Here is an 11,663-nt window from a genome sequence, read left to right as displayed (position 1 = left end):
AGACATTGCATTGAATTTGTCTAATCTATTAATTTCACGACATGCGTACTTTCTCTATCCTAAATGAGCGAGACGGTTGAGAAAGAGACAAACGACTTTTTTTTTTATTTCCAAAATTCTAGTAGCTTGTTAAACGGCTACCAAAGAACTTAAGCTCTTGACGAGCTTGGGTCTTCAACGAGTTGACCTTAGGTAGGCATCGCTCAATGAAAGCACAAAGTTAGAGAGTTTTATAGGCCTTGTATTTATAGGCCTTGGGGTCTAGTTGTGGGGTGATCAGTCTCACGTCTCTGGCGGTTATCAAGTAACCGCTCTCTTAACGTGCGTAGTAGGTGGTTATTTCTTCATCTCTCAACCGCCGAGGTGAGCGTTTACTTAAGTTTAAATTTGTTTACACGTGTTTATATTTGGTTTGACAAGTCTTTGACCTATCATCTTCTCTTCTTTTCGAAGTCTTGCTTGATAGGATTTGTTCTTAACTTTTGAACTCGTCGTTTCTTATCCTTAGTGTGCCCTCGGGCCTATTTGACTTGGATTCGGTGTTGAATTCCTTCCGTTCTTGGTGCCTCCGAACTCATGTTCGGACTGTGCAAATTATACGAGCAACATGTTGAAAACAAAAGTTTCTGTATGATGTTGTATTTTATCCATTATGCTATCAATTATGGTGAAATAGTATGCTATTATCATGTTTATTGGCCTCTCATCACTTTCTTCCTCCTCATCACCCGTTCCTTTCTCTTCACTTTCTTCTTCGTTGCTCTGTGCTTCTCCAACACACAAAACAATTAAATAATACTCAAATGAAATATTTCGACATAGTATATGTTAAGTGACTAATGATATATTGGGGAAGAATAGTAGTCCCAATTTAAGCACAACATTTTTCATAATAAGGTGCTCGACAAAATGACCCATAAAATTTGATACTTTCCCTTTTTATATTTAGGAGTATTTTTGTGATTTAATTCTCCCGAGCAATTAAAATATGACAAGTGTACAAATTTTGTTAAATATTTAACGGACGGAGCAAATTTGAACACGGTCATTAATTTAAGACAAACGTTTGACAAAATTTAATCAAGGACCATGACATCACAAGCCTAAAAATTCAAGGGAATCAGCGTCATTCATCCTAAGAGCATCTCTAATGCAAGCAACTAAAGTTGCTTTACACATCATAAAAAATAATATTGTGTATTTATTTTTATTCACATCAACATTTGTGGTATCTTACATAAAAATACTCCAATGGTGATAGCACCAAAAGTTGCTAAAAGTGGGTCCCACTCTATTCAAGAGATTGGTGTGCTTAATATTTTATTATTTTTTTATATTAAAAAATAGTTGGCATTGGTGCAAGAATTGGCTATTTTGCCATAATCATTACAACTCATAAGATTAATATGCAAAAATGAAAATGACATGGTATTGCCAAATAAGCAATAAAGTAACTTTAGTTGCTTGCATTGGAGATGCTCTAAATAGTGGAAAAAGTGGTAAAAAAAATAATCAATTTTTAGACAAAACACTATTTATATACTCATTCTTTTTTTCTTTGACAAAAATACTCAAAGTTCAAATTTAATCACACGTAAATACTTCGTCGTTAAAATTTCTGTTTGAACTTAACATGTGGTATTTTTACCAAAGAAAAAAACTACAAGTATATAAGTAGTATGTTGACCGAACATTATTATTATTGTCACAATTCTCCCAGTATTTATGGTCTAACGCTGACCTGCCGTTGTTTTTTTTTTTTTTTTTTTTTTTTTTTTTTTTTTTTTTTACAATTTCGAGATAATTTGTCCTATTTTATCAAATTTGTCAATCCATAATTTCCCTGGACCACTAGATTACATTCCCGCCACATGTACCAGTCAATCTTCTTCTTCCACACTCTTTTGCATCTACTAATCGATCTCTCAAACCCCCCCAAAAAAAATGTCTTTCTCTTCTTCTCCTACTCTTCCGATCTTCCCAAACCCCCCGATTCTCCACAAATCTCGAACCACTCTCTTCACCTCAGCATTCCCTTTCTCTTCGTCTTCGAAGTCCCCGGGGATCAGAACCCTTGTTTGCTTCGCCGCCCAATTCGACCGCGACGAGTCTCTCTGGCTCCGGGAAGAGCAGCGATGGCTCCGGGAAGAACAGCGGTGGCTCCGAGAAGAGCAGCGCTGGGCGAGGGAGCGCGACGCACTTCTCCGCCGTGTTGCCGAGCTCGAGCTTCAGATTCAGGCCATGGATCGCCGGAGCTCCGTCGATACCGCCGCTGATGTCACCGATGCGATATCAGGTCTGATCGAGGTCCTGAAGGAAAAGAGTATGATCGCGGAGGCGAGTTCGAGCGCGAGCCCTATGTTATTGGAAGAGAAGAAAGACGAAGAAGTTGAAGATGAGGTTGTGGTGGAGCGAGTGGTTAGGGTTGTGGTGGACGAAGAGGCAGCCAAGAAATCGGAGTCAAATTTGGAATCGAGGCCGAAGAAGATGGAGAAGAAAAAGAGGCGTTCTCTGAAGCAAGGATCGGAAGGCGACGAGGTTCGAGCTTTGCAGGTCTGCTCTTTGCGAATCTGATTCAATTTTCCAAAAAGAGGCGAGTTTTTTTTTTCTAGATTTATTTTCAAATTGTTTTTGTTCATAATCAGATCATGTTTAAAGTTAAATGGTGAAAATTAGTAACTTTTTAGAAATTAAAGTTGTTAGAAATCGTAACAAGAATCATTGTAAGAGTCTTGCTAATAGAACCCTTTACGGTTTAGAAATCACTTGCTGATAGCGGATTCTAGAAATACAGAAAGAACCAAAGAAACTAAATTTCTTTCTGCGATTTTGTGTAGAATTGATGAAATAATTTGCCAATCTCGATTGAGTTGACAAGAATTGGAGAGCCATTCAATATATTGTCCCGTGATAAGACTCTTTTCTTAGTGTATTTGCTGTGTAACTATTACAGGAAGCACTGCAGAAATTGGGATTTTACTCCGGCGAGGAAGATATTGAGTATTCATGCTTTTCAACTGGGACTGAGCGTGCTGTGAAGACTTGGCAAGTAAGTTACAAGTTCACGTATCTCGTCATTTCGTGGTTACATAGTAATGATTCATTAAAAGATTCATTATTTTCTGTTATAGTCGAGTTTAGGTGCTCGTGAAGATGGAATTATGACGGAAGAGCTTCTTGAGAGATTGTTCACGGGAGAAGCAGATGGTTCTGGCTCTAGCACAGACATGGAAGAAAAGGCAAATTTAACTCCTAAACCAAAGGTCTGATCGCAAAAATATGTTAGCTCTACCTATGTTGTACTTTAGTGATCAGGTATGTTAAGAGGTTTTGGTTTCAATATTTCGAGTCTATATCTTTAGTTAAGTACACTGCCTGTACTGTGTTGATCTATGACCTGTATTTCACAAAATAAATTAGGCTAATATCTGGCCTTATTTTTTGGTTTCTTGGTTCTTTTTATCATCTAAAGTTTAATGAAGTCCCTAAATATGACAGGGTCACCTAAAAGAGCGTTTTTTTTTTTGGCTGCTAAGGCCTGTGCCTCTTTAGCAGAGGCCGGGCCTTATAAATCGAGGCTGGCCTGAATATTTCCAAAGTATGCCTAATTTCAACGCCCTTTTATCAGGCTTGAGTAGAATGAAAAAAGGAATTCCCCTATTTTGTTTCCTTGTTAAAACATACCAAAATATTATATGAACGAGCAAACAAACTAAGAAGCTTGGGCTTCTTTTTTAGGAAAGCATGTTTTTATGCTCGCTTTTTTTTTTCGTGTTCATTATCTCGTTCTATTTTTGAGGCTCTACGCTCTGGAGTATTGCGTTACAAAACTTAAACCTTGGTCTAATATGCTAAGCAAAATAGTGCGAAACTACAGCACCAAAGTTCTCACGTTTAAGTGGCTTATAGGAAGATGCAAATGGAGCTGCAGCTTCATCATCAGCGAGACTGATTTCCAAAACTCAACAGAGCGCGGTAAAAGAAGGTAAAGAGGTATCGGGACAAAAACTAACTCAGCCTCGCGTTTTTCTTCTTGGAGAAAATCGATGGGAAGATTCTTCTAGACTTGGTGTCGGTAACAATAAACCAAAGCAATCCGCAAACAAATGCATTACTTGCCGTGGCGAGGGTAGATTATTGTGCACAGGTACTGCTTTGCAAACTTCTTAGCAGAGATATTAAAAATAATTAAATAATTAAATTGAAGATTATGCTATTTTCGAATCAGAACTCTTACGCTCTGACGGTTTATTTGGCAGAATGTGATGGCACAGGAGAGCCGAACATTGAACCCCAGGTGAAAATTATGTTCACTTTGTGTGTCGCCGTGAATGTTTTTTCAGTGTATTGAACTCTTAATTTTCTGTTGAATTTTTGCAGTTCATGGAATGGGTAGATGAAGGCACAACCTGTCCATATTGTGAAGGCCTCGGATACACAATCTGCGATGTCTGCAATGATAAAAGCGGGGTATAGATGCAATGTATTATGAGTATTCAAATTTTCTCATAATTATAGACTAGCATTTTCTTTACCATACATAATAGTTGATTTAATGTAACTGAGAAACGAATATGGTAAGATGTTCTTCAATGAACATGGAATTAGGTATCATACTGAAATATTTTACTTGTTAAGAAAACCATGTGAGTTATGAAATTGGAGTTAACTTGTACGAATATTAATAGGTTTATGATTGCGGTTTGGCTTAGATTCAATGAAAACTGCGCTGTTAAAATACGAGCACTTTCGTCTTTTGTTGGCTTCATTGACACGAAATTTTAAAGGCGAGTTTGTGTTTCTTTTGTGGTGGTTATGAAACATCCAGCCACGCTTTGTTCTTTTGCCCGACGGTGAGAAAATTTCGGAAAAAACAACATTTCCCTTCTTCAATCTTGTGTCTATTTTGATACCCGAGTTACCCATTTACTGCAGAGTGTCTTGTGAGGGGAATATTTTCAATATGATGGAATGTCCTTGTATTGTTAATAGTATTTATGTGGATTCTCTGTCTGATTATTAACGAGTATGATGATTCTCAAAAACTTGTATAAATACAAAAATTTGTTTTCTCACACTAACAGAAGTTTTTTAAAGTGCAATCACATTTGAGATCCAATTTCGATCATGCGATTTTCTATGATTACCATGTGGGATCATCACAAAATACCAATTATTTTAGTTCAGTTGGTATAGCACCCACCCTTTTAAATTAAGAATGATTCAAATCATCGCAAAAACAGTTTGCTAAAAAAAATATTGGATTACCTAGAGCACAAATTTAATAGAAATTTAGAGTGCACACTCATGTTAACTTCTTAAGTATAATTTAGCAAGTCAATACGAGAATAAAAAATTATACTAAAAATAAGCTTATAAATGTACAAAAAAAATTATATATAAAAAAAAAAAGTTATGTTTTTTTTTTCTTGGACAAACTAGTTAGGTTTATTTTTTTTAAAAAAAATTGTACAAAATAGCTATTTGAAACTTATTGATTAGCAAAATAGTCATTTGAAACAATTTTATCACTTTCAAAAAAATTAATCTTGAGGTAAAAAAAAATTGAAATTAGATTGCTGCACATTTTGACTATTTGACTAAATTAAGATAAATCTTGACTATTTTACAAATTAATAAATTTAGTTATCGGCTCTTTTGAAAACCCAATTAGGGTTTACGCCCAAATGAAAAAGAAAACAGAGCTTCTGTTTTACTTTTTAGATAGAAGTTGGTGATACGATAATTATTTGATTTCCTTTTTTTAAAAAAAAAAAATTGACAGTGCGATAGAAGCCGTATATACATTGAAAACAGAAACATTCGTATCACATTCACATATTTATCATCTCTCTCTCTCTCTCTCTTCCCTCCTCACAGATTTTTCTTTCTTTCTCCGTATGATTCTTCTCTGCTCTAATTAATAGCCATGTCAAGCCCTGCGAAAAGAAGAGCCGTTGAGCTCGACAGAAAAGAAAAAGCGAGGTACAACAAAGCAACCGAACTCGTAGAGAAAGTAAAGCGCTTCTCAATATCCACCGGCGATTATCAAATCTTCGAGTCGTTCTGGGAAGTCGTCGAGTCTTATGAAGGAGGCTTGATCAAAGACAAGCGAACGGTTCTCAGAATGGGCAAGAAAATCTTCGCAGATTCGCCGGAATTGCTCCGAGAATTCGAAGCCTTTTACGCCGACCCCAACACTAATAATCAGAAGAACGACTTCAAAAAAGAAAAAGAAGAAGTTGAGAAAAAAATCAAGAAACCCCGGTTTACTTGCACGCGAAGCAACCGACCGATCCCCGAAGAAAGCCCTAATAACAACAATCGTCAGATCGCTCACAAGGGCGTTAGGGTTTCCAGAAACAATAAGGTTGCTTTCGTCCCAAGCTTCCCACCAATCCCCGAAGAAAGCCCTGATAATAGTTATCGCAAGGACGAGAAGAGAATATCAAGGAGCGCCAGGGTCGATTTAAGCGAAACGGAAACTTGCGGCCCAAGCTACCGGCGAATCCCCGAAGATTCCCCGTCAAGAAAAGACCGGAAAAGCGAGGTTCTGAATCACGACTTCGAGATCAAGATCCCGGAGAAAGGGTCGGCTCCGAGGGCTATGAGCAAAGAGGAGAACAAGATGATCGCTTTCGAGGATAAGTGTTACCCATTGGACATGCACTTTCACCGGACCGAATCGGCCCTCGAGAGCGCCGAGAAGCTTCTGAGACTGTTGGAGGAGAACCCTAATTTCGAGGTCCCGATCCGAGTCGAAGACCATCTCACGATCTTCTCTCTGAACTGCATCAGAAAGTTGTTCCCGACCCGAGGCGGGTCGGTGATCGAGGCGGTCCGGACCGATCCGAGGCAGGCTTTGCCGATCTTGATTCCGGTTTTGAAGGAAAAGAAAGACTATTGCCAGAAGTTTCGGAAAAATATGAAGTTCAGATAAGTTTCTTGAGCTTTTTTTAGTTGATACCCAATTTTGGTGTAAATATCTTGATTTCTTTGAGAAAAAGGATTAATTTGTGCTTCCAATGTGTATATTATTATAATCTGGTATTTTTTTTTTTAACGAAAGGTATCATCTGTTAGATTTATGGTACATGTGAAATAAAAACTTCACAGTTATTGTTCTTCATATTTGGGGCTTTTTTTTTTGGGTCCAAAACAAAAAAGTGGTGTATTTACAAATTACAATGAAACTTCAAAGAGTCCGAGGTCAACCATAATTTTAGAGTAAATTCATTCTAGAAATAAATGATATGGAAAATAACAAATCTAGTATGTATAACAGAATGGCATTTTGGGGTTTGTTTGAAGAACACTGAAAGATTGCTGAGCGTTGAGACAAGAATGACCGGAAGGCTTATAATGCGGTAGTTTCTAGCAGGAAAACACATTAAATAAAATTAGGAAAAAAGAGAGAAAAGAATGAACCAAAAGACAACAGAATTTCTAGTAGAATATTGAGAGAGACGATAATAGAGAGAGACTCGAATGAGAGGAATAATTCTGCTTGTTATTGAAGATATTGAATTATGCGTATTTTTCTAGGGAAATTATCAAGAGTATTTTTCGTGTTTAATCAAAATGCGATATTTATCCCATCGATTTACAAAAATATCAGACATATACTTTCAGTTTAATATAAATGACATATATGTCTCCTAAAAAATATTATATTATAAATATCATTATTTTCATTTATTTTTTACAAAAAAATAATTTAAACAATCCAAAATATCTTTAATAAAATAAATATTTATTTAATATTTTATTAAATTAATATTTTATTAAAAAAATCAAAATCTCTCTTTATAAAAAAAATCATAAACATCATTAAAAAATATCACTGCCGTTTGGCATAGTCACAAGCATGACAGCCTAAAAAATATAAGTTAAAAAAATATAGTTACTAATTAACTATTGACTATGCTCTTGCTCATATTAATCACTACTACAAATAAGCCTTTCTGGTGCGGAAGGGCATTAAGTGCGACTTGTCGCACCTAAAAATCGCACCTAAATGGGCATCAGGTGCGACTTGTCGCACCCAAAGAACTCCAAAAATGAAAAAAAATTCGCTGATTTTAAGTGGTATTGGGTGCGACTAGTCGCACCCAATAGTTTTGAAAACTTTCAGGTGCGACTAGTCGCACCTGAAAGTCTTAAAAAATAAGCGCTCAACTTCTCCCCCTCACTTTTTTCATTTGTCTGACGTGGTATTTATTTTTTATTTTTTTTACTTTCAGGTGCGACTAGTCGCACCTATTATCTTTTTTAGGTGCGACTAGTCGCACCTATTCGAGTATCAGGTGCGACAAAGTCGCACCTGATTACTAGGGTTAGTTTTTAAACACCTTCGTCTTCTTCATCTTCTTCACAACAGCCCTCATCCCTCTGCGACTCTCCCTCCCTCTCTCCCTCTCTCTTCTCCGAGTCTTCTCCGACGTCCAAGTCCATGCGCCTTCTCCGACGTCCAAGTCCGCGCGGCGCGCGCCGCTCTTCTCAGACCGGTCTTCTCCTCCTTCGTCGGTCTTTTCCTCCGCCGCCGTGGTCCACTGTTCTCCTCCGCCGCCAGGAACACACGAACGACTGAGAAGCCTCACGAACCAGGAACCCGAGAAGAGAGAGGATTCGGCGCGCCATCACCAGCCGTGACCCATCCTCCACCGCGCGCTTCAGGCCGAGGAAAAGAGACGTCGCCGGGAGTCGCGAGGACGCCGGAGCAAGAGCGACCACCGAGGAAGGAGTGAGTGGTTGCCGGAGAATCTAATTCCACGAAAATAAGGTGAGGAAGTCTCTTTCTCGGATGGATTTTCGAGCTAGGGTTTATAGCTCATAATTTGGGGATTTTGATTCTGGGATGATTTGTAAGCAATTGATTGTGTTTAGTTGATCTTTGGACCCGATTATTGATGTTGAGGACTTGAAATTGGTGATTGGTAGCGGATTTCTTGGTTGTGGTTTGAATTTGGCCGAATTTTTGAAAAAGAAAAATTGTTTGAACTGCCTCTGTAAATCGACGTGGACAGACCGATATGATCTGAGTTCTTATTTTTGGATATTTTTCATGGATAGTAGACTGTATGAGCTTTCTAAAATGACCAAGAACATGTAAATCCATTGAGTATTGAATTAGTTATGAATTTCCAAAGTTTGTGTTTCGCATCAGTAAAACGGGATTTCCAGAATTGTAACAGTGAATTACGGGCTGTTTTTGAGATAGCTATTCTTGTCGTATATATGCTTGTAATATCTCGTTAGAAAGCTACATGAGTCTAATTTTATTTGCCGCTAGAATCAATCGATTTCAAGTTTTGTAGCTCGAGTTATGATGGCTTAAGCGCTAGTGGGTCAGGCTGTCGGGAATTCTTTTGACTTGTTTATGTTTGTCGAGCGTTCGATTCTTGTGAGACCGACGCCGCAAAATCCGAGGAGGAAGAAGGAGTAAGGGTCCGTGTTTGCTGATTCGCGTGGTCAGGTAAGGATCTGAGATGTTTTCCCCAATTTCTATTCCGAAAATTAGGGTTCCAATTCGGATTTGAGGCTTCTCTCTCTGTTTTAATTTTTTTGTTGTTGATTGTTTGGTTTTCATGTTGAGTTATGAGGGGTTTTCATGTGGTTTATTGACAGATATTACCTCTAGTGGAGCCAACAAAAGTGATAATGGAAATGAAAATCAATGATTATCAGTGGCACGAATTCTTTCCACATGGTGACACTTTAACCCACCTTTTATTTTTTTATGTAGTTCTCCTAGTTTGCTGTTTAAATGTAGAGAAATCAGCATCGAATTGGAATGTCCATCAGAGGGGAACTTTATTATTATTATTCAGGGAAACATACAAGTTCCCTTTCAACTTTGAAATTCGAACGGCTCGTTATTAGTCATTTGGTTAAAACAACTAAACTATGTTAAATACTTATCTCTCAATTTGTTTTTTTCTTCTAGATAATAAGAACGCTTGGGATGTTGCGGTCTAGATTTGCAGCTGTTCCTTATGCTTTCAGTGTCAATCTCATGCCAGTAGCAGATGGTTATACCAGAAAGAAAAATTTGGTAATGGCATCTTATAGTTAGTGTTCTATAGAGTCGTCTTTATCATTTTGTATTTTAATGGATATTATTTCAAGTAAAACTACTTTTGAACTACGTGAAAGAAATAAAATTTATTGCGTGTACATCTGTGCCAATGATAAGAACACTCGGTTATAACTGGATCCAGAGGTAGTACGGAAGAATATTGCCAATTTCTCTCAAGTGTGGAATAAAGTCATACACACTATGAGATTAGAAGACCTTATCAGCAATAGGTTCTGTTTTCTTCTTCCTCAAAGTAAATTTGCTATTGTAAATGAGCTTTTTTTAGTTTCTGAGTATATCTTCTTATTGGTAAATTTTCAGAGATAGAGACTTGTTGCTTGTTCCATATTATTCAAATAACGTTTCTGTTATCCAGTGGCCACCCTTCCTGCTCGCTAGCAAGGTATTTGTTTATCTTGAACATGAAAAGGAAAAGAGATTTCTTTGCATGGTTTATTGGCAGCGATAATTCTTGAATCCTTTTTTTTCTTCATACTACAGATTCCTATAGCAGTAGACATGGCAAATGACGAATATTGAATATATGTGCACAGCAATAGTGGAATGCTATGAGGCGCTAAGGGATGTAATTTCCGTATGAGTGGACTGCTTTCTCTGAGTGAGAGGTTGGAGAATTTCCGTCAGACAGCAAGATGTAAATAGACCCGTGTGAATTTTTTAATTTATCATAAGTTGCATGTACTCTATCTTCTTTTGTGAATTCAATTTCTGAAATCTAGATTTATAAGGAAAAGTTTTGATTAAATCTTGGCTGATTTTTTTTAAAAAAAACGAAATAAGAAATGAAGTCACTTTTAAATAAACTGACATTCAAAAAACTGCTCTTTTAAAAGATTTGACGTCGCTTTTTTAAAAAGCGACGTCTAAACCACTGTTTGGTGTTTTTGTGGGAAGACTATTGGGTGCGACATGTCGCACCCAAAAGTCAAATTCTCGCCTTATTCTTGAGTTCTCACGGAAAAATAGGTCCGACTTCAGGTGCGATAAGTCGCACCCAATAGTGTCGCACCTACTAGTATATACTATTGGGTGCGACATGTCGCACCCAATAGTATTAGCTGCGGACTTTTAGGTGCGACTTAGTCACACCTAAAGTCGCACCCGATAGTACTATCGGGTGCGACTTTTTGGGCATCAGGTGCGATTTTTGTCGCACCTGATGCCCATATTTGTAGTAGTGAATGCTTTTAAGCTTAATATATATATATATATATATATATATATATATATATATATATATATATATATATAATATTATAGCTTATTAGTCAATAAAAATTTGTTTAAAATTATTGCAATAGTCAAAATGTACAAGTATTAAGTTTCAATAATGATTTTGATCGTATAATTCTTTTAAAAATTATAAATTGCTTATATAAATCTAAAATTTGTAATTGATGTAAATTTTTTTTACATAATTTTAACTATTTTATCACAGATTTAAAATTTTTGAATAATTTATTAATCAGCTAGTTTCAAATGATTATTTTGTATAATTTTTTCCGGTATACTTTAAGCTGAATAAACATTTCCATTTAGACTTTCGTATCCATCTACCATCTCT

At 36.8% G+C, this 11,663-nt stretch overlaps 1 protein-coding gene and 1 long non-coding RNA gene across 2 annotated transcripts; both read left to right on the top strand.

The window, feature by feature from the left end:
* Positions 1 to 1,855: 1,855 nt before the first annotated feature.
* Positions 1,856 to 4,642, top strand: PTAC5 (plastid transcriptionally active 5). The gene is made up of 6 exons (XM_089618360.1): positions 1,856 to 2,553; positions 2,954 to 3,049; positions 3,132 to 3,263; positions 3,910 to 4,147; positions 4,260 to 4,297; positions 4,381 to 4,642. Exons 1-6 carry the CDS (start codon positions 1,945 to 1,947, stop codon positions 4,474 to 4,476), a joined length of 1,209 nt encoding a protein of 402 aa, XP_089474486.1. The 5' UTR covers positions 1,856 to 1,944; the 3' UTR covers positions 4,477 to 4,642.
* Positions 4,643 to 9,955: 5,313 nt separating this feature from the next.
* Positions 9,956 to 10,723, top strand: LOC149393897 (uncharacterized). Its single transcript, XR_016299639.1, has 3 exons — positions 9,956 to 10,308; positions 10,400 to 10,481; positions 10,580 to 10,723. It is a non-coding gene; the product is annotated as an uncharacterized LOC149393897 (long non-coding RNA).
* Positions 10,724 to 11,663: the final 940 nt, after the last annotated feature.

Source organism: Urtica dioica, chromosome 6 (genome assembly GCF_054948205.1).
Source record: "Urtica dioica subsp. dioica isolate 48M chromosome 6, U.dioica_male_clone48M_v1_H2, whole genome shotgun sequence".
Taxonomy (NCBI): Eukaryota; Viridiplantae; Streptophyta; class Magnoliopsida; order Rosales; family Urticaceae; genus Urtica; species Urtica dioica.
The sequence above is the reverse complement of the archived record's forward strand: the minus strand, read 5'-3'. Positions and strand labels throughout refer to the sequence as shown.